The following is a 22,875-nucleotide window of genomic DNA, read 5'->3' on the forward strand; positions in this document are numbered from 1 at the left end:
ATATACAAAATTAATATATAGAAATCATTTGCATTTCTAGACACTAACAATGAACTACCAGAAAAAAAATTAAGAAAACAATCCCATTTACAATCACCAAAAAGAATAACATATCACAGAATAAATTTAAGGAGGAAAATACCTACACAAAGAAAACTATAAGACACTGATGAAGAAAATTGAAGATGACACAAGCAGGTGAAAAGATACACCATGTTCATGGACTGGACGAATTAATACAGTTAAAATGATCATACTACCCAAGGCAACCTACAGATTCAGTGCAATCCCTATCAAAATACCAATGGCATTTTTCATAGAAGTATAATAAATAATTCTACATTTTGAGTTAGAATACAAATTCTAAAACTTGTGTGGAAGTCAAATGACCCCAAATAGCTAAACCAATATTGGGAAAAAAAGTACAAAACTGGAGATATCACATTCCTGATTTCAAACTATACTATGAAAGAAGAAAACTGGAGTAATCATGCTGCCTGACTTCAGGCTATACTGGAAAGCTACAGTAATCCAAACTGGATGGTACTGGCACAAACACAGATACATAGATCGATGGTACAGAATAGAGAGCCCAGAAATAAACCCACACACTTATGATCAACTAATCTACAACAGAGAAGGTAAGAATATACAATGGTGAAAAGACAATCTCTTCAATAAACAGTGTTGGGAAACTCAACAGTTACTTGCAAAAGAATCAAACTGGATTGTTATCATACAACATGCACACATATAAATTCAAAATGGATTGAAGACTTAAATGTAGGACCTGAAACTATAAAACTCCTAGAAGAAAACACAGGCAATAAGCTCTTTGACATCAGTTTTAATAATATATTTTTGTATATGTCTCCTCGGGCAAGGGAAACAAAAGCAAATATAAACACATGGGACTACATCGAAATAAAAAGCTTTTGTACAGTGAAGGGAACTATCAACAAAATGTAAAGACCACCTACTGAATGTGAGAACATATTTTCCAAAAGATATATCTGATAAGGGGTTAATATCCAAAATATATTAAAAAAAATCATACAGATGTATGCATTGGCCACTTTAGTTTCCTGTTCTGTGAATTAATGGACCATATTCACCACTGTTTTTTTTTAATTGTTTGCCCTTTTTCAAGTAGTTTTTTATATTAGATATAAATCTTTTATTATTTTTATACTAAATAACCTAATAGAATGTGTTGCCTGACTTTTTTATTTTTTAAAGTATCTTTACTACTCAAGGAAATGCTCTTTTCTTCTGGAGTTTATATTAGGAGATTTTTTTAAAACTGAGAATAGACCAAAAGACGCAATAATTCCCACAGAGAACCAACTGAACACCAGCAGACAGCCTCGGACACCAGAAAGGACAACAAGGAACCTGACATAGCTGGTAGGGAGGCATCTACAATGGCTAAAAGAGGGTGAAGCTGCAGAGCTGTGGCAGACGGGAGGCAGTGAGAAACACACGGTGGGTCCACACCGCAGCTCAGTGTTCCCGGACTGAGATTTTGATTCACAGTTGAACAGAGGGTCTGGGAGCGGGAGCGTGGGAACCAGAGAGCTGGTTCAGGGTGAGAAACATTGTTGCCAGTAAGGTGATGGACCGAGAGGGCAGGAGGGAAGAAGTCCACGGCGAGGAGTGCCTGCCCCTGAGAGCTGCCTGGCCATGATGGCAGCTGGATGCTGCAGGCTCACGGGCAGGGGGGAGGAGCCATGGGCATAGGCTCTCTCTCTCTCTTTCGGCCCCTGCAGTGGGCAGTGGAGAGCCACCCTGTGGGCCACCTAAGGCGCTCAGTGATAACAGGGACCCTCAGGGCCTCGGGCGGGGCTAGATTAAAATCCCTTGGAACTCTGGCAGCAGGGAGGCTGCCAAAAAAAAAAAAAAAGCCCTGGAAAGAGGCCCAACTCTGAAACTTTCTGATTACACCTGAGTCACTGGTGTTCCTCTGCAACAGGCACCTCCAACACTGACTGAAACAACAGTGCGCCACTGCTCACTCACTCCCAGGGGAAGGAGACACTATTGTACCTTCTCCCTCCCCACACACCACTGCTTACAGACCAGCTATAAAGGAAGCCCTCCTGGCCACAGAATAATGCAAAAATCCCAAGGCGAGGAGAAGGACACTTACAGCTGAGACTTTAAGGAAACAGAAATATTAGTATCAACCCTATTGAACAGGTCCATTCTAGGATCAGCTCTGGATTTTTTTCCCCTATATTAATTACCATGTTAGCCCTAAGGGATCTACAAGTTTTATAACATATATTTTTTAATTCTATTTTCTATTCTATTTTTATTTTTTTGCCTTTTTATATACTTCTATTTCTAGCTAAGTTTTTGGTAGTATGGACAATATATCTCTCATACCTTCCTTTCATCCCTGTCTTTTATACATTTCTATTCCTTTCTTTTTATCTGCATATTTCCAATCACACTATGCTCTTCTGTTCCCCTTTCTTGCAAACATTTTTAGCTTATTTTATCTTAACATACTTATAAGCAACACTATCAATCTGCTCAGACTACTTGCTCTATTCTCCAGATGACACACCACATTGGTATTTAATATTAGGTTTCTGTCTTTATCTTAGTTCTTAGTACAATTGTCTAATTTCATTCTGAGAATCTCCATTCTCTCTGGTGGTACTCTAGCTCTTTTTTATATGTAATCCTTGCTTACAAATCTCCCTGGATTAGTGTTTCCATGTGTAAGGTGTTATTTGTTTGTTTGTTTGTTTTTGCTTTTGTTTCTGATTTGTTCTGTTTTGGTTGTCAATTTCTGTTCGGTTTCTCTTTGAATATCTGATAGCATACTGGGGTTCTTCTGTCAGGTCTTTCCAGAGCCTTATGTCCTAATGAATTCAGTAATTGTGTGTCTTATACATGCATGTGTTTCCTAGACTTAGTATTTGTTTAACCCAACATTGGGACATTAGTCTGAGGTTTGGACAGTCTTCTATAAACACCTCTATCGCCAGGACAAGCAACCCCAAAAGTTTGGACAACCATGAGGAAACAAAGACACACCATGCAGGCAAAGGAGCAGGAAAAAAAACCCACAAGACTGAATAAATGAGGAGGAAATAGGAAAAATGCCTGAAAAAGAATTTAGAGTAATGATAGTAAAAATGATACAAAATCTCGATAACAAAATAGAGAAAGTACAAGAAACAGTTCATAAGAACTCAGAAAAACAAACAGCAATGGATAACAAAATAAGCAAAATTAAAAATACTCTAGATGCTATAACCAGAAGAATGACTGAGGCAGAAGAACGAATAAGTGAGTTGGAAGATAGAACGGAGAAAATAAACGCCACAGAGAAGGAAAAAGAAAAAAGAATAAAAAGAATAGAAGACAGTCTCAGAGACCTCAGTGATAACATTAAGCATACCAACATTAGAATTATAGGCATCCCAGAAGAAGAAGAAAACAAGAAAGGGTCTGAGAAAATATTTGAAGAGGTTATAGTGGAAAACTTCCCCAACATGGGAAAGGAAATAATTAACCAAGTCCAAGAAGCACAGAGAGTCCCATATGGAATAAACCCAAGGAGAAATACACCAAGGCACAAATTAATCAAACTAACAACAATTAAACACAAAGAAAAAAATTAAAAGCAGCAAGAGAAAAGCAACAAATAGCATATAAGGGAAAACCCATAAGGATAACAGCTGACCTTTCTATAGAATCTCTGCAGGCCAGAAGGGAATGGCAAGATATACTGAAAGTCCTGAAAGAGAGAAACCTACAGCCTAGAATACTCTACCCAGCAAGAATCTCATTCAGATTTGAGGGAGAAATCAAAAGCTTTCCAGACAAGCAAAAGTGAAGAGAATTCAGCACCACCAAACCAGCCTTACAACAAGTGCTAAAGGAACTTCTCTAAGTAGGAAACACAAGAAAAGGAAAACACCTACAAATACAAACCCAAAACAGTTAAGAAAATGGTAACTGAAAGTCACATCAATAATCACCTTAAATGTAAATGGATTAAATGCTCCAACCAAAAGACACAGACTGGCTGAATGGATACAAAAACAAGACCCTTCTGTATGCTGCCTACAAGAAACCCACTTCAGACCAAGGGATACATATAGACTGAAAGGAAAGGGATGGAAAAAGATATTCCATGCAAATGGAAGTCCAAAGAAAGCTGGAGTAGCAATACTCATATCAGACAAATTAGACTGGAAAGTAAAGACTATTAAAAGAGACAAGGAAGGACACTACATAATGATCAAGGGATCCATCCAAGAAGAACATATCACAATGGTAAATATTTATGCCCCCAATATAGGAGCACCTCAATACATAAGGCAAATGCTAACAGCCATAAAAGGGGATATCGACAGTAACACAATAATAATGGGAGACTTGAACACCCCACTTACATCAATGGACAGATCATCCAAACAGAAAATAAATAAAGACACACAAGCTTTAAATGACACATTAGACCATCTCAACTTAATTGATATTTATAGGACATTCCATCCAAAAATGACAGAATACACCTTCTTCTCAAGTGCACACGGAACATTTTCCAGGATAGATCACATCTTGGGTCACAAATCAAACCTCGGCAAATTCAAGAACATTGAAATCATATCGAGCATCTTCTCAGACCACAACGCCATGAGACTAGATATCAATTACAGGAAAAATACTGCAAAAAATACAAACACATGGAGGCTAAACAAGTCACTCTTAAACAACCAAGAAATCATTAAAGAAATCAAAGAGGAAATCAAAAAATATCTAGAAACAGACGACAATGAAAACACAACAAGCCAAAACCTATGGGATGCAGCAAAAGCAGTTCTAAGAGGGAAGTTTATAGCAATACAGTCCTATCTTAAGAAACAAGAAAAATACCGCATAAACAACCTAACCTTACACCTCAAACAATTAAAAAAAGAAGGACAAAGAAACCCCAAAGTGAGCAGAAGGAAAGAAATCATAGAGATCAGAGGAGAAATAAATGAAAAAGAAAGGAAGGAAGCAATAGCAAAAATAAATAAAACTAAAAGCTGGTTTTTTGAGAAGATTAACAAAATTGATAAACCATTAGCCAGACTCATCAAGAAAAAAAGATGCAAATCAACAGAATTAGAAATTAAAAAGGAGAGGTAACAATGGACACCTCAGAAGTACAAAAGATCATGAGCGACTACTACAAGCAACTATATGCCGATAAATTAGATAACCTGGAAGAAATGGATAAATACTTAGAAAAATACAATCTTCCAAGACTGAACCAGGAAGAAATAGAAACTATGAACAGACCAATCACAAGTATGGAAATTGAGGCAGTGATTAAATATCTCCCAACACACAAAAGCCCAAGGCCAGATGGATTCACAGGCGAATTCTATCAAACATTTAGAGAACAGCTAACACCTCAATTCATCCAAACTCATCCAAAATATTGCAGGAGGAGGAACACTCCCAAACTCATTCTACGAGGCCACCATCACCCTGATACCAAAACCAGGCAAAGATGTCACAAAAAAAGAAAATTACAGACCAATATCACTGATGAATATAGATGCAAAAATCCTCAACAAAATACTATGAAACAGATCCAACAGCACATTAAAAAGATCATACACCATGATCAAGTGGGGTTTATCCCTGGGATGCAAGGATTCTTCAATACATGCAAATCAATCAACGTGATACATCATATCAACAACTTGAAGGATAAAAACCATATAATCATTTCAATAGATGCAGAAAAAGCTTTTGACAAAGCTCAGTATCCACTTTTGATAAAAGCTCTCCAGAAAATGGGCATAGGAGGAAATTACCTCAACATAATAAAAGCCATATATGAGAAACCAAAAGCCAACATCGTTCTCAATGGGGAAAAACTGAAAGCATTCCCTCTAAGAACAGGAACAAGACAAGGGTGTCTACTCTCACCATTATTATTCAACATAGTTTTGGAAGCTTTAGCCACAGCAATCAGAGAAGAAAAAGAAATAAAAGGAATCCAAATTGGAAAAGAAGTAAAATTGTCACTCTTTGCAGATGACATGATATTATACATAGAAAACCCTAAAGACTATACCAGAAAACAGCTAGCACTAATTGATGAGTTTAGTTAAGTAGCAGGATACAAAATTAATGCACAGAAATCTCTTGCATTCCTATACACTAACAACAGAAGAGCAGAAAGAGAAATTAAGGAAACTCTCCCATTCACCATTGCAACAAAAAGAATAAAATACCTAGGAATAAACCTGCCTAAGGAGGCAAAAGATCTGTATGCAGAAAACTTTAAGACATTGATGAAAGAAATCAAAGACGACACAAACAGATGGAGGGACATACCATGTTCTTGGATTGGAAGAATCAACATCGTGAAAATGATTGTACTACCCAAAGCAATTTACAGATTCAATGCAATCCCGATCAAATTATCAATGGCATTTTTCACAGAACTAGAGCAAGAAATCTTACGATTTGTATGGAAATGCAAAAGACCCCGAATAGCCAAAGCCTTCTTGAGAAGGAAAAATGGAGTTGGTGGAATCAGGCTTCCTGACTTCAAACTATACTACAAGGCCATAGTGATCAAGACAGTATGGTACTGGCATAAAAATAGAAAGGAAGATCAATGGAACCGAATAGAGAACTCAGAAGTAAGCCCAAACACATATGGGCACCTTATCTTTGACAAAGGAGGCATGAATATACAATGGAAAAAAGACAGCCTCTTCAATAAGTGGTGCTGGGAAAGTTGGACAGCAACATGTAAAAGAATGAAATTAGAACACTTCCTAACACCATACACAAAAATAAACTCCAAATGGATTAAAGACCTACATGTAAGGCCAGACACTATAAAACTCCTAGAGGAACACATAGGCAGAACACTCTATGACATACATCAAAGCAACATCCTTTTTAACCCACCTCCTAGAATCATGGAAATAAAATCAAGAATAAACAAATGGGACCTCATGAAACTTAAAAGCTTTTGCACAGTGAAAGAAACCATAAACAAGATTAGAAGGCAACCCTCAGAATTGGAAAGAATAGTTGCCAATGAAGCAATAGACAAAGGATTAACCTCCAAAATATACAAGCAGCTCATGCAGCTTCATACCAAAAAAGCAAATAACCCAACCCACAAATGGGCAGAAGACCTAAATAGACATTTCTCCAAAGAAGACATACAGATGGCCAACAAACACATGAAAAGATGCTCAACATCACTAATCATCAGAGAAATGCAGGCGAAAGCCATAATGAGGTATCACCTCACACCAATCAGAATGGCCATCATCACAAAATCTGGAAACAACAAATGTTGGAGAGGGTGTGGAGAAAAAGGAACTCTCCTGCACTGTTGGTGGGAATGTAAGTTGGTACAGCCACTATGGAAAACAGTTTGGAGGTTCCTTAAAAAACTACAAATAGAACTATCATATGATCCAGTAATCCCACTACTGGGCATCTACCCAAAGAAAACCATAATCCGAAAAGAAACTTGTACCGTAATGTTTATTGCAGCACTATTTCCAATAGCCAGGACATGGAAGCAACCTAAATGCCCATCAACAAATGAATGCATAAAGAAGATGTGGCATATATATACAATGGAATATTACTCAGTTATAAAAAGGGATGAGATGGAGCTATATGTCATGAAGTGGATAGACCTAGAGTCTGTCATACAGAGTGAAGTAAGTCAGAATGAGAAAGACAAATATTGTATGCTACCTCACATATACAGAATCTAAAAATGGTACTGATGAACTCAGTGACAAGACAAGAACAAGGATGCAGATACAGAGAAGGTACTGGAGAACTCGAGGTTTGGGGGTGTGGGGGGTGAAGGGGAAGCTGAGATGAAGGGAGAGAGTAGCATGGACATCTATATACTACCAACTGTAAAATAGATAGCCAGTGGGAATTTGCTGTATAACAAAGGGAGTTCAACTCGAGGATGGATGATACCTTTGAGGACTGGGATGGGGAGTGTCAGGGGGAGTCGAGGGAGGGAGGGAATACAGGGATATGTGTATAAAAACAGATGATTGAACTTGGTGTACCCCCCAAAAATAATAAATAAATAAATAAAATTTAAAAAATAATAAATAAAAATAAAATAATAAAGCATCTTTACTTAAAAAAAATCATACAATTCAACATCAAAAGAACAAACAACCCAATTAAATCTGAGTACACATTTTTCAAAAGAAGACATACAGATTGCCAACAGGCACATGAAAAGATGCTCAACATCACTATTCATCAGGGAAACTAAAAACAAAATCACAATGAGGTATCACCTCACAGCTGTCAGGTTGGATATTATGAAAAATACAACAAATAATAAGTATTGGAAAGGATGTGGAGAATAGCGAACCCCTGTGCAATGTTGGTGGGTATGTAATTGGTGTAGCCATTATGGAAAATAGTATGAAGGTTCCTCAAAAAATAAAAATAAAACTACCACATGATCCAGCAGTTCCACTCCTGGATATTTATCCAAAAAAAACAAAACCACTAATTTGAAAAGATATACCCCTATTTCATTGCAGCCTTATTTACAATAGCCAAGATATGGAAGCAACCTAAGTTCCCATCAATAGATGAATGGATAATGAAGAAGTGGTATACATATAAAGTGGAATACTACTCAGCCATAAAAAAGAATAAAATCCCGCCATTTGCGACAACATGGATGGACCTTGAAAAGTGTTCTTTTTAAAACGTAAAATTTAGCTACAAACATACACATAGACATACATTAATGATGTGGCAGTGCTTAATAAAGCACTTTAAAGCTTATCATCATCATCACCATCACCATCATCCTATAAGGTCTGCTTAAATTCCCTCCACCTACACTGGAAATAAGCAATGGCTTTTGCTCTATGAGCCATCAATGTAATACAAAAATGATTGGCAGGAGTCTAAATATTGGGTGGAGTCATTTTTAGCTTAGGATAATTATAATATATATATAGAAAAAAAGCACTGACAGATGTTAAAATAGAAATCAGGGTTTTGGGGAAACCTAGATTTAGCTAATATAATGAATGGAGTTCCTATTATTAAACTGATGTAGTTAACCTTTTTGTTTAGTAGAGAAACCATAAGTGTATGTTAGTCTAAACTCTACTCTATATAAGAAAATATTAGTAATTCAATAAGGCCTTGAAAGAGATTTCCTACAAGGAAATGGTTATTCCTGGGCACACAAGAAATAAAGAAAATACAATGACATAAAAGCAGTTACCTTTTGTGTGACATGAAGCATGCTTTACAATATTACTCACTGAAAAAGTCAAAGATAGTTGCAGAAACAGAAATGTCTTAAGTCAACCATTAAAATGTTGTGTTCTTTCTAGATAGATCTCTTCTGTTTTACACTCCTAGAAGAAAAGCCTAGGACCACTCTGTCCTCCTTATGACCACTTCTCAGCATCCAAGCTAATTAAGAATATGAAATGCACCTTGAAAAAGGAAGAGTGCTGATTTCAATCATGGTATCTGGCTAACCGGAATTATACCATATCATAAAGCTGACATCTCACTGCAAAGACTTGGCAGGATTCTACTCATGGCTCTGCCAATTCTGAGTTGACTGTTTTAGCTACAATTTACAGGATTGGATATCCACAGGCTTAGTTTCCCAGGGACTTGGATGGCAGCTAAAACTCCTAAAAATATTTTGCCATAATAGAACTCGAAGAAAAAAATAAAAACAGCTGAAGAATCTGCTACCTTTTAAGGAATGAACACTACTGCAGGAATTTCATTTGAAGCACTTTATTACTTCCTTGTAAGCTGTCAGTTTAAATCTCTTTCAGGCCAAATTCCCCATCTGTCTGTTTGAAATGGTTCATAAGCTGAGGAAAGGGGAGTAGTCATCTTTGGGGAAAGTCAAAGATACACATGACTAATCCATCCTCTTAGTGTGATCCAGGGATATTAGCACTTGTCCAGATCTGCAGAGAAGGATGGGGATAAAAGTTCTTCTTTTTCCCTCTTAGAACCCAAAATATTTTACAGAAAATACTAGGTAACAGGATTATTATGTATTAATGACCTATCAGAGAATTAAGATACAGATTGTACAACAGAAACAGAGACAGAAACATGAGATGAGAATATCAGCAATGCAAAATACAATTAAATTTCATCATTTTGTAGAAACTCAGTAAAAGGCTGGATGGAATTGAGAAAAATCTGACTCACAAAATGAATTTTATTTTAATGTGTTGTAATGTTTTCTCATATTGTTTGGTGCAGAATAGGTGTTCAAGAAACATATGTTAAATGAAAATCATGAATTCATATATATCTTTATCTATAGATAGATATTAATCAATGATAGATACTATATCGCTTGGTCTATAGTTACATAGACATAATCTTTAAATGAATATTGTAAAACATTTTGATAATCATTTGGGAAAAAAAGGGTAATTATCAACCCATAACAGAGAACAGACCATTCTAAAAATATCATCTGAATTCTTCAAAAGTATATTTAAATAAAATTGATGACAGTTAAGTCTGTAGTGGATAGTAAGTATAATGTAAAATATGAAACTTGCTGATAACTAAATTGAGAATTGATTCTATCCCAATTATCTTTGTTAATGGAGGAGTGAAGTGGTGTGTCTAATGCAAAATAATGCATAATCCCAGAATTATTTCTATTTGACATACAGAGCATTTTTCTTCTTATGTGACTATAGGTGAGTAGGATATCCTTGGGCATGTGAAATAAATTAGTGTATTGTAAGAAGAGAAATTACTGTAGAGCTGTGCAGATTCCTCTTCCTTCCTCTGTTTAATGATTTTTCTGCTGTCTGCTGTTTAGACAGAAGTATTAATGCCTTTCCCTACTCAATCTCTTATCTATCAATATCTCTATCATCTCATTCTAGGCACAAGCAAAGGGTTATGAATTGAGGAGTCTTTTTTGTTTCCAATGATTCTCACTGTGGTAAATCGAAGTCGTAGGAGGGAAGGCCAAGGCTCTAATCCAAGGAAGGAGGCTCCATTATCTTGTAGGAGTTGAAGCATACATGACAGATAAATTAGGAGGGGATGAAAACCTCAAACTGGATCTTAACATATACTATAAGACATCATGTTGATGAGGAAAAAGTATGGGCCCTAGTCTTTAAAAGACCTGGGTTTGAAACCCAGATCTGCCAGTCAATTGTTTTGTAACTAATTAATTTAAACTCACTAAGCCATGTATTGTTTACTTGAAAAATGAATACATTACTCATAAGACTACTATAAGATTAAATGAAGTATATATAAAACACTTAGCACTCATGTCTGGTACATAACAGAAACAATATATATCACAGGTTTTTCTCAACAGATAAGGTACCAAAATTTACTCAAGAGTATGTTAGCCTCAAGGCAATTATAAAGTCCTTTTTTTCTTTCATCTACACAGGACACATCTTTCATCAGGACACAGATCTGATTATTTATATGGCACTGATTCTAGGCTCTGTCAGTGTATTTTAGAAGTCAAGAAATAGATTATCATTTATTGAGCACCAAGATAATACATGTCAGGTACTGTTGTCACCTCTATATTCATTTAAATGCACAGGGATGCTTTCTTCTTATATCAGAATTTGTTTATAAATATTTAAAGTCTAAAAAATAATTATCTAATACCCAAAGCCTGAGTCTCTTCCTAAATTATCTTTTAGCTAATGACATAATCCTCCAACTTATAACCCAGGCTAGACATGAATCATCCTAGATTTCATCCTCTCACTCTTGATTTTGATCAATTATCAAGTGTGATTAATTCTAATTATGAAGCAACTCTGAATCTCTTTCCCACTCTATTGAATTTTCCTCAATTCAGGTCATCAGAATTCTCCCTTCATTGCTACTTACCTTCAACAGCAATTGTTTTTAGAGCATTTACTCAGTTGCTTATCAGTGGTTCCTTTTACCTACAGCAGATTTTTTTTATTTAAACAAAATCCTATACGAAATAGAACATGTAAAATTCTGAGGCAGAAGTGGGGAACCTAGAAGTACTTTCCCAATTCCCTGTCAGCCAGTAAGGAAAGTCCTTGAAAGACACTTTAGAAAACCGCTGGTCTATAGGGAAAATCCTACACTGTTAAACATGGTAGCGTCACAAGCTGGCTTTTCCAACACTTTCTAGCTCTAACTGTATTGCCCATAAGTCTCCCATCTTAAATCTCTGCTGCAGTCTCTTCCACTTAATTGCTATTCCCCCTAGCATACTAGGCTCTTTCTCATCAGTGTATATCTGTCTACATTCATAGGATGATTTTCCTTTCATTCTCTATCTGCCAAATGCTCAAACTATAAGACAGCTCAAATCTCTATGAGCATTACCCAATCTAACAAACTGATTTAGTTGCTCCCATTCTGAGATATTATAGCACCTTGTATGCACTTGTATTATAGTCTCTATCATACTTTAATGAAATTGAAATTATTAGTTTACATGACCTTCTCCCTAATTCTACTGTGACAAGGACTACTACTCATATAATTTTGCATTACCTAGGACCTCATACCCAAAACGCATTAGGTGTTTTTTTAATTTTTTGTATCATTGAAGATATAAAGATCATATTGTCAATAAATACATTTCTACCACATAGTAGCTTTAATGATTTTTAAAGGTTCAGTTAGAGAAATAGCAATCTTATTTTTAAGTGTTTTATGTGCTTTTATGTTATTTTTTTTTAGAGAATCAAAAATGCTAATTTATGAGACTGGTATTTTTAGGGGAGTACTGTTTATCACAATGTTCAATGAAAAACACTGAATCACTACTTAAGACAATGACTACTTGCACTTTCTTCTTTTCTAATCATAAGGGGCTACCAGGGATAATGCATATTATTTCTACATTTTATCCTAGAGTAATAACATGGAAAATATACACAGATGCCCAGAACTTTTGAAAACAAAAGGAATATTATTGAGACATATCAATAATAAGGTATGCTACATCCCATAGGAGGCTTTGAGAAAATGCTAATTTGGCCAGTGCCCCCTCCCCATCTTTTCCCACAACACACAAAAACACACATACATACACACAATAAGGCCTTGAAAGAGATTTCCTACAAGGAAATGATCATTAATTTTTAAGTCATGTCCATTTGATTTAAGTCACTGTAGTAACAAAACTTTTTTCATGAATACTCAAAAAATTCAATAATGTAACCTCTAGTAGAGCTTGAAAAGCTCTGAAGGACAAGGCAGTTAGATCAATATTAGTTTATTTCAAATGCTGGGCAGTATGAAGAGACAAGGCTGATCATCAGATGGATTTTATTACCTGTTGGAGTGATAAGTCCTGGTGATAAGAGGCCTGGGACTGAATGGGGCAGAAGGCGAGCATTGTCTTGCAAAACTCCCAAAGAACGTTTAGGAGGCCTGCCAGGCCTTGAACTGTTGAAAAACAGACAAAGATCAGATTAAAATGTACTCTTTGGAAATACCATCACTTGCTACATTTGCCTAAAACTTGTTTAATTGCCAAGAATGATAGAATTTTATATTAAATACTATTTTCATTGATTACTGAAGGACAAATACTTTCCTTTCTACTAAACTTCCCAAAATAATTATGGTAAGCACTAAAACCATAAGAGATCAATTTCTAGTTTAGATTCTATTTACAAGCCAGCACTCTGCAATACAGCTTACCTGTTGTGAGAAACCCAAAGTTACCCCCTGGCTCTTAAAGCTACACTTGATCCCTAGTATTAATACATGCAGCTGAGATCTGAGATAGGGACTCCCAGAATTGATTGTACAGTATGAAGTATTTAAGTCCCTGCTCAGCATGCCAGAGGTGAGGGGTAAAAAGCTGATATGTAGAATAAGACCTGCTGGGAACCCACAAGAAGCAAAGAACACCTGCCCTCAGTAGGTTTTTTCCTACCTATTATTTAAACCAGGCTGTACAACCCGCAGTGCACTCTCTTGGAGTGGCTGTACTAAGGAAACTTGCCACCTTTGCAATCTAGGCTGTCTTGTCTCACAGATTGATTGGTGAGAAATATTTTCAACTGATGAGCTGACACTAAACTTAAAACATTAACCTAACCTATTCTATTTGCACATTCTTCAACCCAGTGTGAGCAGTTTGCAGTTGCAAATGTTAATCCATAAAATAATGAAATAGAAAGTCAGTATCAGGCTTCCATCTTGTACCCTAATATAGTCAGCGTACTGAATGTATCACTTGGAAGCTGTCACCACAATGAAGAGACTTATACGTCATTGAACATTGGGATCAAGTCATTCTCAAGTCATGCAATATATTTCAAATATTACTTTCTTAATGTTACCTAAAATATTGCTGTTGCTTCTTAGTAGAAATGCAGTTTACAAAGCTGAATAATAGGGATTTTGACAAAATACTGCAAAATACTATATTAAATAACCGAAGCTGCAAAAATTTATAAGGTTCAGATAGAGAACATTTCCAAAAATGACTTTTTGTTCACAAAGAAGTTTAAGTTAAACCTCACTTTATCAACTTGCAGTAACAAAGTGCTCCATCAATGTAAGACAAACCGCTTTTAAATGAAGACAATTTCTAGCAACCTTACACACTGGTACTATTACCCAGTTCATTTTTCATACACTGTGCTGGTGTTATTTTCTTTCATTGTACATCAATATTGTACATCAATCTAGCATGAAAGATTCTTTTTTCTCATTTAATGTTTCAATTTTATAAACTGAATCTCCTCTCCCTCTTTCTACTCAAGTTTGTGCTTTAATTTATTTTCTTTAATTCAGCGTTATCCTGTTTGTCCTTGTCCTGTATTATGACTTCCTAACTCTTTTAAGGAATAGTGAAAAGAAAAATAACCTATTTACTTCAAATACCATAAAGGGTCCCAAGATCACTGAACAATATTCATCAGGTTATATTCAGTCATTAGAAGAAGGCACATTGTTTTGTTGAATAATCTTCACCAAGTCTGTACTTTCTAAGTGCTTCTTTGTGTCTTTCTATTTGTCAGAATTCAAGCCTACCTAACTTTATTAAAACCTACCTGATAACTCTTTGCATTTTTCCAGCATAAAAATTTCAGTGCTGTCTATATGCTCACAATCACTTTCAGACAGGCTGTCTCCAGAAGAAAGCAGCCTGATGCTCCTTCTACTTCCCTGAGCCAGTTGTTGCCAGTATACTTTGGAAGCTGTAATGTTTGAATAGTTCTGTTCCAAATTTCTTGGTCAATCTCACGATCTGATGTAGCTCTTTTCCAATAAATTGACCCCGGCTTGGGAGGCATTCGATTACAGGCCTCTTAGTCTGACGATTCTACCTTAAAGTCCAAGATTTGAAAAATTTGGTCAAATTTCCCACCATCATATTGGGGGATTCACAACTAATGTCATAAATGGCTTGGTAGTATTTACTACAAATGCAAAAAGCCAAGAGGATTATATTCTCCACTCTAACATTATTTTCAGTTTATAATTGCACAATGTTGGTATGATTAATTGTGAGCCTCCTCAACTAAAATGTAAGGTCATGAAGGCAGCATGTATGTCTGTTTTTGTTTCACTGTCCCGGAGCAATTCCCATGGTGTCTAGCACACAGTAGGGGCTGATAAATGGTGAATTAAAATCAGTTAATGAATAATGATAGGAAACATTATTTTGCCATTGTTACAGTTTCCAAATATTCCTTAGACTGCTCTTTTTTTTTCATTTATTTCTTTTTGGCTGTGTTGTGTCTTTGTTGCTGAGCTTTCTCTAGTTGTGGCAAGCAGGGGTTACTCTTCATTGCAGTGTGCGGGCTTCTCGGTGCTGTGGGCTCTAAGCATGTGGGCTTCAGTAGTTGCAGAATGCGGGCTGAGTAGTTGTGGCACATGGGCTTAGTTGCTCCACAGCATGTGGGATCTTCCCAGACCAGGGATTGAACCCATGTCCCCTGCATTGGCTGGCAGATTCTTAACCACTGTGCCACCAGGGAAGTCCTGAGATTGCTCTATTATTGACCAAATGAATGGAAAGCCATCATTTAATCATCAGGCAATCACTTTTAAACTTTGGACTCCACAACAATTATAAGAGCTTCAAAAAATGATCCAATCCAGCTCAATTGAATCTGACTATTTACAAGGTTTAAAAGGGGTAGATTCTCCTGCCTTACCTCTGAAAGTTCCTACAAGCTTCAAGATCCATTCAAGGACTAAAGGTTCCTGGAGTTATACATATGCAATGATAGTATCACTTATTCAATCATCCAATAAATAAACATGCACTAAATGCCCATGCACTGTGTATCTCCATTGAAACTAGGTATCAGGGTTACAAAGGTTAAAAAGTAAGCTTGACAAGGGCAAGGGTTTCTGTCTGTTTGTTCACTGATATATTGTGAGAACCTAGAACACCTTCTGCCTTTGAAGAGCTTAAGGTCTAGTGAGAGAGATGTGTGTTTGACCTGTTATTTAAAATTTATTATTAACTCTTCAGTGAGTATGACTGCGCCATGCATCCTTCCAAACTTGTTTCAACTTATCAGTGAGCAAAATCATATTCAGCAGCCTTTGTTTATAGTCTTGGAAAGAAGACTTGGGTCCCTAGAGTAAATTAATTAGAATCAAGTTTTTGAAGGTCCTTTATAATCAATAGAGCTCCATACTAACATAAGATAGATTTATTCTTACTTTTAGACCAAATAGTCCTCAGTAGTAAGACATTCCTAGCATTAAAGTTCTTGCATTTCTTTTCAAAGAACACAAGCCTGACAACATGATGAAAGAGTATGGAGGACTCTGTAGAAAGTTGGGAAAGATCATTCTTGATAAATGATCTTGCCATACTTCTTATCTTTAAGAGCTTTATTAGCATCAGGCAGATATTTACATATTAATCAAGACAAATAAACATGTGGTGATTTAACTAGAAAACTTATTTGGATGACAATTTAATCAGCATAGGTTGAAAGGTCCATCATTGCAGCATCCTGTTTTCTGCTAAAATAGTGATTGCATTACTGATTTCTGTAATGCTTTATTTTACAGGGCACAAATAACGATGTAATTACTCTTTAATTGAATGATAATTGCTTGTTGGCCATTATTTGTTTTCAGTTTAATTACAAGGTTATTTGTACTCTGTAAAATAAAACAGACCCTTTCTTAAAGTTCCCACCCAAATGGCTCAGTGGATATAACCCAGGAACACCATAAACAAAAGTTTGGGTACAAGGCAAACAACCCCCCAAAATAGCAAAACTCTTATTAAATAGGTCAGCTAAATCTTTGCGAGCCTCAGCTTTATAAAATCAACATTAGGTGTAACATTTATAGGTGGTTTGGAGGGAAATTATACCAAAGAATCATGATTTTCTCTGGGTCCAGGTCATCCTATAACATAATTTATCCTGATATGTATTTTACCCTTCATTCTGTAAACTTCCCCAGAAGAAATGAAATAGTAACACAGCTTCCTGAGATTAAAGCAAAAAACAAATTGAAATATGTATCAACAGTATTTCATTTTTCTGCAGTTGAAGTGGATTGCCATCAGAGCATTACCTCAAAGTTTATAAACTTTGTAGAGTTCACAGGTCCCTAAGAAAGAAATTCAGTAGGTCTTCTGGTGTCAAAAAGACATGACACAATCTGTGAAATATCTATTCCAAATTGTAATAAAGTAGCTGATACTCTGGTCATTAACATTATGAAATTTCATTGTTGTAGTTATTTTTATCTTGTATCATCAGCCATTTGTACAGGAAGCAAAGAGTAAGCAATTGAGTAAGGTAAGTAATTTTATTTCAAAGAAAAAATCTTGTTAATAAATTAATTAGTGATGTCATGAGCCTTCGAGATATTTAATGTCAATCTTATGGTCAGCACATGATTTGTCGAGGAACCACAAGTCATGTTATCCTCTTCAATGAAAGTTTGGCTTACTACTCTTTAAAGAAACATTCATAACATTCTTGGACAAACTGAGGATACAGTGGCAGTTAAGTGTAGGATTAGTAGCAACTTGTAAAGACCGCTGCAATTGGATTCCCGAAGTGGGAGCTATTAGCCATGACCTGGGATTCACTTTTCAGAGCCATCACTGATATTTAAAATCCCTTGCAACAGTCCCTGAATGTGTCATTTTTTTCAATTACATTAGAAGCCAAGAAAACCAAGAATGGCATTAGCTTTGAAGGTGTTGTTTACCTGACTGTGAGGGTGTTTCTCTGACTTTTCAATGTGCTTTTTAATTTAAATAAGAATCCTTCTGTCAGAACAATAAGACTTTTAATTGCATCATGGATTAATAATAATCTCTTAGGTCTGACATTTATTACAACATTTCAAGGATGCCAATGGTAGTTAAACTCTACCTGACCTTTCAGTGTTTATGAAAAGAAACAAACTCTGACCTCACAGCAACCTAAATCCATCTTCTCTCAGTGTTGGCAAACTGATCACTTGTCTAACTATTACACTGGATTGTATTCTCAATCAGATCAAAGGCAGCAGCAACCAATTCAGCACCCGGGAAAAAGTCACCCATGCAAAATGGGCAATTAACATTAATCATATATGAAATTGTTCAAGCTGATAACTGGAACCTGGTCACTATGGTAACTCTCATAAAATGGTGCTTATGTTAAACTGGGCGTCAATCAGCTCTTGGTTTATGGGAACTTAAAGTGTGGCTCATCATGTCTCTAGGAGCTATCAACACAGGGAACAAAAAAACACACCAGAGGCAAGATCATTTATATTGTATTACCATATACTCCCTTTTTCAGTTTTTATAGGCATATCCAAAACTTAAGTTTGAATATATTAAAAGGATCAATACCAGCATTCCATTAGAGTTAGGGAAGTTAAGGAAATTATCTTTAACATAAGGGTGTTCAGGGGATGAGGGAAAACCTCCCTTGTTAGGGTCATGTATTAAAATATCAAGGATCACGCAGAATAATTCATGTTTAGCATTAATCTTATGATTGTAATTAATTGAATAATTTATAGTTATTTTAAATAGTGATGTTTAATTCCTTTTCTAATGCTGATTTTCTATTTTTCCTTCAATAAAAAAAGAAATCTGATGTAATAGACAATTTAAGCATTGACTACTCAATAGAAAGTATAAATGAGAAGCTATTTTATACTTCATTTACTTGACTCTGCTCCCTATTTAAATTAAATATGCTCTAGGCCTGGTGTTAACACCTTTAAACAAGTTTAATTTTTGTCATAAATTAACTGAATTCTAATAAATGTCTTAGTATAATTAACAAAGACTATATAACAGAAATGCTGGCCTATGACGAATTCCTAGCAGCCTCTTTTTGTTCTGCGTATGTAATTCCTATTAACATCAATAGAATCATTGCACCTTAGTAAATCTTAGCATAAATCAAATTAAATAAACATTTCCCCTTCTAAAGAGTATCATATCACTGTCAGACACAATGTTGTTAAAATACAGACATTCTTGAATTCAAAGAATATGTCACTGTTCAAAATTTGGATATTAAGAGAATGTAAGAAGTTAATGTTCACATTTGGATACATCCCACTGGCATCTCAAATTCAAAATATGCCTCCCCAAATCCCACTTTCCATACCTTACTTCTCTTGTTCTATCAGCAATATAGGCATGCTTTTGGTTGCCAAAACTAAAAACTTGTGGGTAATTTTGATTCTCCCTCTGCCTTTCCTTTCGTTTTCAGTCTCCACTATTTTTGTGTTGCAAATTTCCATTTCTATCCATTCCTATTTCTAACACCCTACTTCGGGCCCTCATCACTTCATGTCCAGGTTATGTTCAACAGGTGGTTTCATTACTCCAATCCATTCTACATAAACTGTGCTCTGAATTTTGGTGAAACATCCCTTTCATTATGTCATCTTTTGTTCTAGCACCCTCAATACTTCCTGACTGCAGACAAAATAAATTCTAAATGCCTTAGTCTGGCAATCTGCCCCAATATATCTTTCTTCCCTTTGCTCCAATTACTTCTTAAATGAATGTTCTACTCCAGCTGGAGGAGTAGATTCACTACCTGCTAAGCGTAGCATTTGACCCTAGAACACTTCCATTGTGAAATATCTTCAAAGTATTAGGGTTCCTGGGGACAAATTTTGTTAAGCTCTACTGCCTTGGGAAAGTTTCAGTATAACCCGCTGTAAATGCTGCTGTTTTTATGAAAGGCCACTGCCTTTTACTTTGTGTCATCATACAGGCTCTCTTTAATGATTATCACAAAGGGAACTTTGGTACAAGCATTCAGGCAGCATGTTACAACTAGCCAAAATATTATTTTTCATGTCTGGCAAATTAAGCCCCACTGGTAACTGTCAGTCTGTGCATAATTCCATGATGATCTCAAGAGTTAACATTTCATGTTTGAATGTATTCATAAACTGCAGGAGTATGGTGTTAATATCACAACTCTGAAGGAAGTTGAGTCATATTTTTAGGAAACTGATCACTATTAACCTGACTGCATTAGTCTCTATGGTTAGGAATACAGCCTGGAGGCACACATTCAATTGATAAATACAGAAGCCAGCTTCCTTGCTGATTTAAAATCTCTTAAAAATTTTGCTCTACATGGATAAATATTAGCAACCCATATTAAAATAAAACTACATCAAACAATCTTAGATATTCAGTGTGGTACAGGGAAAAGCACTAGGACTTAAACCTGAGTTCTAATCTCAGTTGTGGTCGGCAGAATTCCAAATTTCTCCTCCATCCCAAGATTTCCAGCCCTAATTGCTAAAACAGTGAATGTTAATGAGATATTGTTATATTACACGGCAAAGGGGATTTTCCAGATGTGATTAAGGTAACTAATCACATGACTCTGAGTTAATTGAAAAGGAAATTATCTAGGTGGATCCAATCTAATTATACAAACCCTTTAAAAACAGGGAGAAAATCAGAGAACACACCATTGCTGGTTTTAAAATGGAGAGCTCTGTGTGTCAAGGAATACAGGTATCGTCTACAAGCCAAGAGCAAGAGCAACCATGGACTGACAGCCAGCAAGTAAATAGGTACACATCTCACAACTGAAATGACCTAGATTCTGTCAACAGCAGTCAATGAGCTTGTGAGCAGATTCTACTGCAGAGCTTCCAGATAAGAGCCGACCCTGAACAGCACCTCAATTTCAGCCTTGTAAGACTGTGAATGCAGTCAAGCCCCCCCAGATTTCTGTCACACAGAACTGTGAGACAGTAAATGGCTGTTATTTTAAGTTGCTAAATTTGAGGCAATTGGTTGCACAACAGAAAACTAATATACCAGTTTTGCTATTATTGAGCTGTGTGACTACTTACTTGACTACTCCAAATGTGTTATCTCATTTTTTGATTATAGATATAAACTAAATAATCTATTAATCTGATCATTAGAACCATGTTACATTTCTGGTCAAAAGCAGGTAATTCATTAACTTCTAAGTATACATAATTTTCCACTTTCTCATATGTCTATTTTAGCTTATATTTTAAGTAAAGCTGCTGGATTGGTTCTATGGAAAATTACTCCAAAAAAGGGCAAAATGTGTGCATAATACCATAACATTATCCTCACTTGTGTGTAGATAATCAATATATGCGAACACCAGTTTGCAAAGCTAAAAGTGCTATATACCTTAAAAGGAAGGAAATTCTGATACATGTTGTAACATGGATGAACCTTGAGGACATTACACCAAGTGAAATACGGCAGTCACAAAAAGACAAATGTTATAAGATTCCAATTATATGAGGAACTGCTGGAAACGGAAAGCAGAAGTGTGTTTGCCAGGGGCTGGGAAGAGGGGGAAATGGGAGCTGTTGTTCAATGGACATAGAGTTTCAGTTTTGCAAGGTTAAAAACTTCTGGAGATTTGTTGCATAAAAATGTGATTATAGTTAACATTACTGAACTATACACTTAAAATGGTACAGAGGGTAAGTTATATATTTACATATATTTTACCAAAAAACTTTTAAGTAAATAAATTAATTAAATGGTTAAAGTGATACATTTTATGTTATATGTATTTTACACAATTTTTAAAGTGCTATATAAATGCAACAGTAATATTACTATGCTTGCAGTTATTGAGTTAAAATTTCCACTGAAATCATTTAGAAGGTCAAAAAAAGTCTATCCAGAGAGATATATCCTGCCATTTACATATTAGAAAAGCAGTTTTCTCATCTGAATGGTAGTACTGAAAGAATTACCAACTCTCCCAATCATCTCCTACTACATACTTAATTTATGTCCAGAGACATCCTTACTTGTAAGGCAAAATTCAAGAGCTCAACCTTTACAGTTTGATTTCACAACTCTAATTTTTTCTTAAGGTAACTGTAATACATGTAACACATGTTTATCACAGATTTCTTTCTCATTTTCCTTCCCCATTCCTTACTTTGACAGGAAAATATTTTTCAGATATTCCTCCCCTCAAAAAAACTTTGCCCCCCATCTCTTTCCTGCTCTGAAATAATAAAGAAAATTTTCATCAAAGACAGAATAGCTCATAGCAGTTGACTGGGAAATAGAGAACTAAATTCTAATTTTTCTTTGTTGCTGATTGTGGCATAATCGTGGATAAGTTGCTAAACTTTAGTAATCAGGCATGAAGATCTTCAAGGTGGCCATGGCAGTGACATGCATTTATAAGGTTCCCTGCCCTCCCTCACTTTCATTTTGAAGTCAGGTAAATTTGGGTAGATTCAAATATCACAAGTAAATCTTGACATAGTGTGGCCTAGATATAGATTAACACACTTTTCTAAACATCATTTTTCTTCCCAAATCATGGTTCCAGTGAGGCAGCACAATTCAAT

At 35.7% G+C, this 22,875-nt stretch overlaps 1 protein-coding gene across 1 annotated transcript in view; it reads right to left on the reverse strand.

Annotated features, from left to right (window-relative positions):
* The window catches only part of DACH2 (dachshund family transcription factor 2), a 632,298-nt gene that overhangs the window by 355,413 nt on the left and 254,010 nt on the right, over positions 1 to 22,875 (reverse strand). Inside the window, exon 3 of the mRNA XM_057717620.1 lies at positions 13,358 to 13,470. Coding sequence (XP_057573603.1) covers positions 13,358 to 13,470 — 113 coding nt within the window. The remainder of the gene's footprint in view (positions 1 to 13,357; positions 13,471 to 22,875) is intronic.

This window comes from Hippopotamus amphibius, chromosome X, assembly GCF_030028045.1.
Source record: "Hippopotamus amphibius kiboko isolate mHipAmp2 chromosome X, mHipAmp2.hap2, whole genome shotgun sequence".
Classification (NCBI taxonomy): Eukaryota; Metazoa; Chordata; class Mammalia; order Artiodactyla; family Hippopotamidae; genus Hippopotamus; species Hippopotamus amphibius.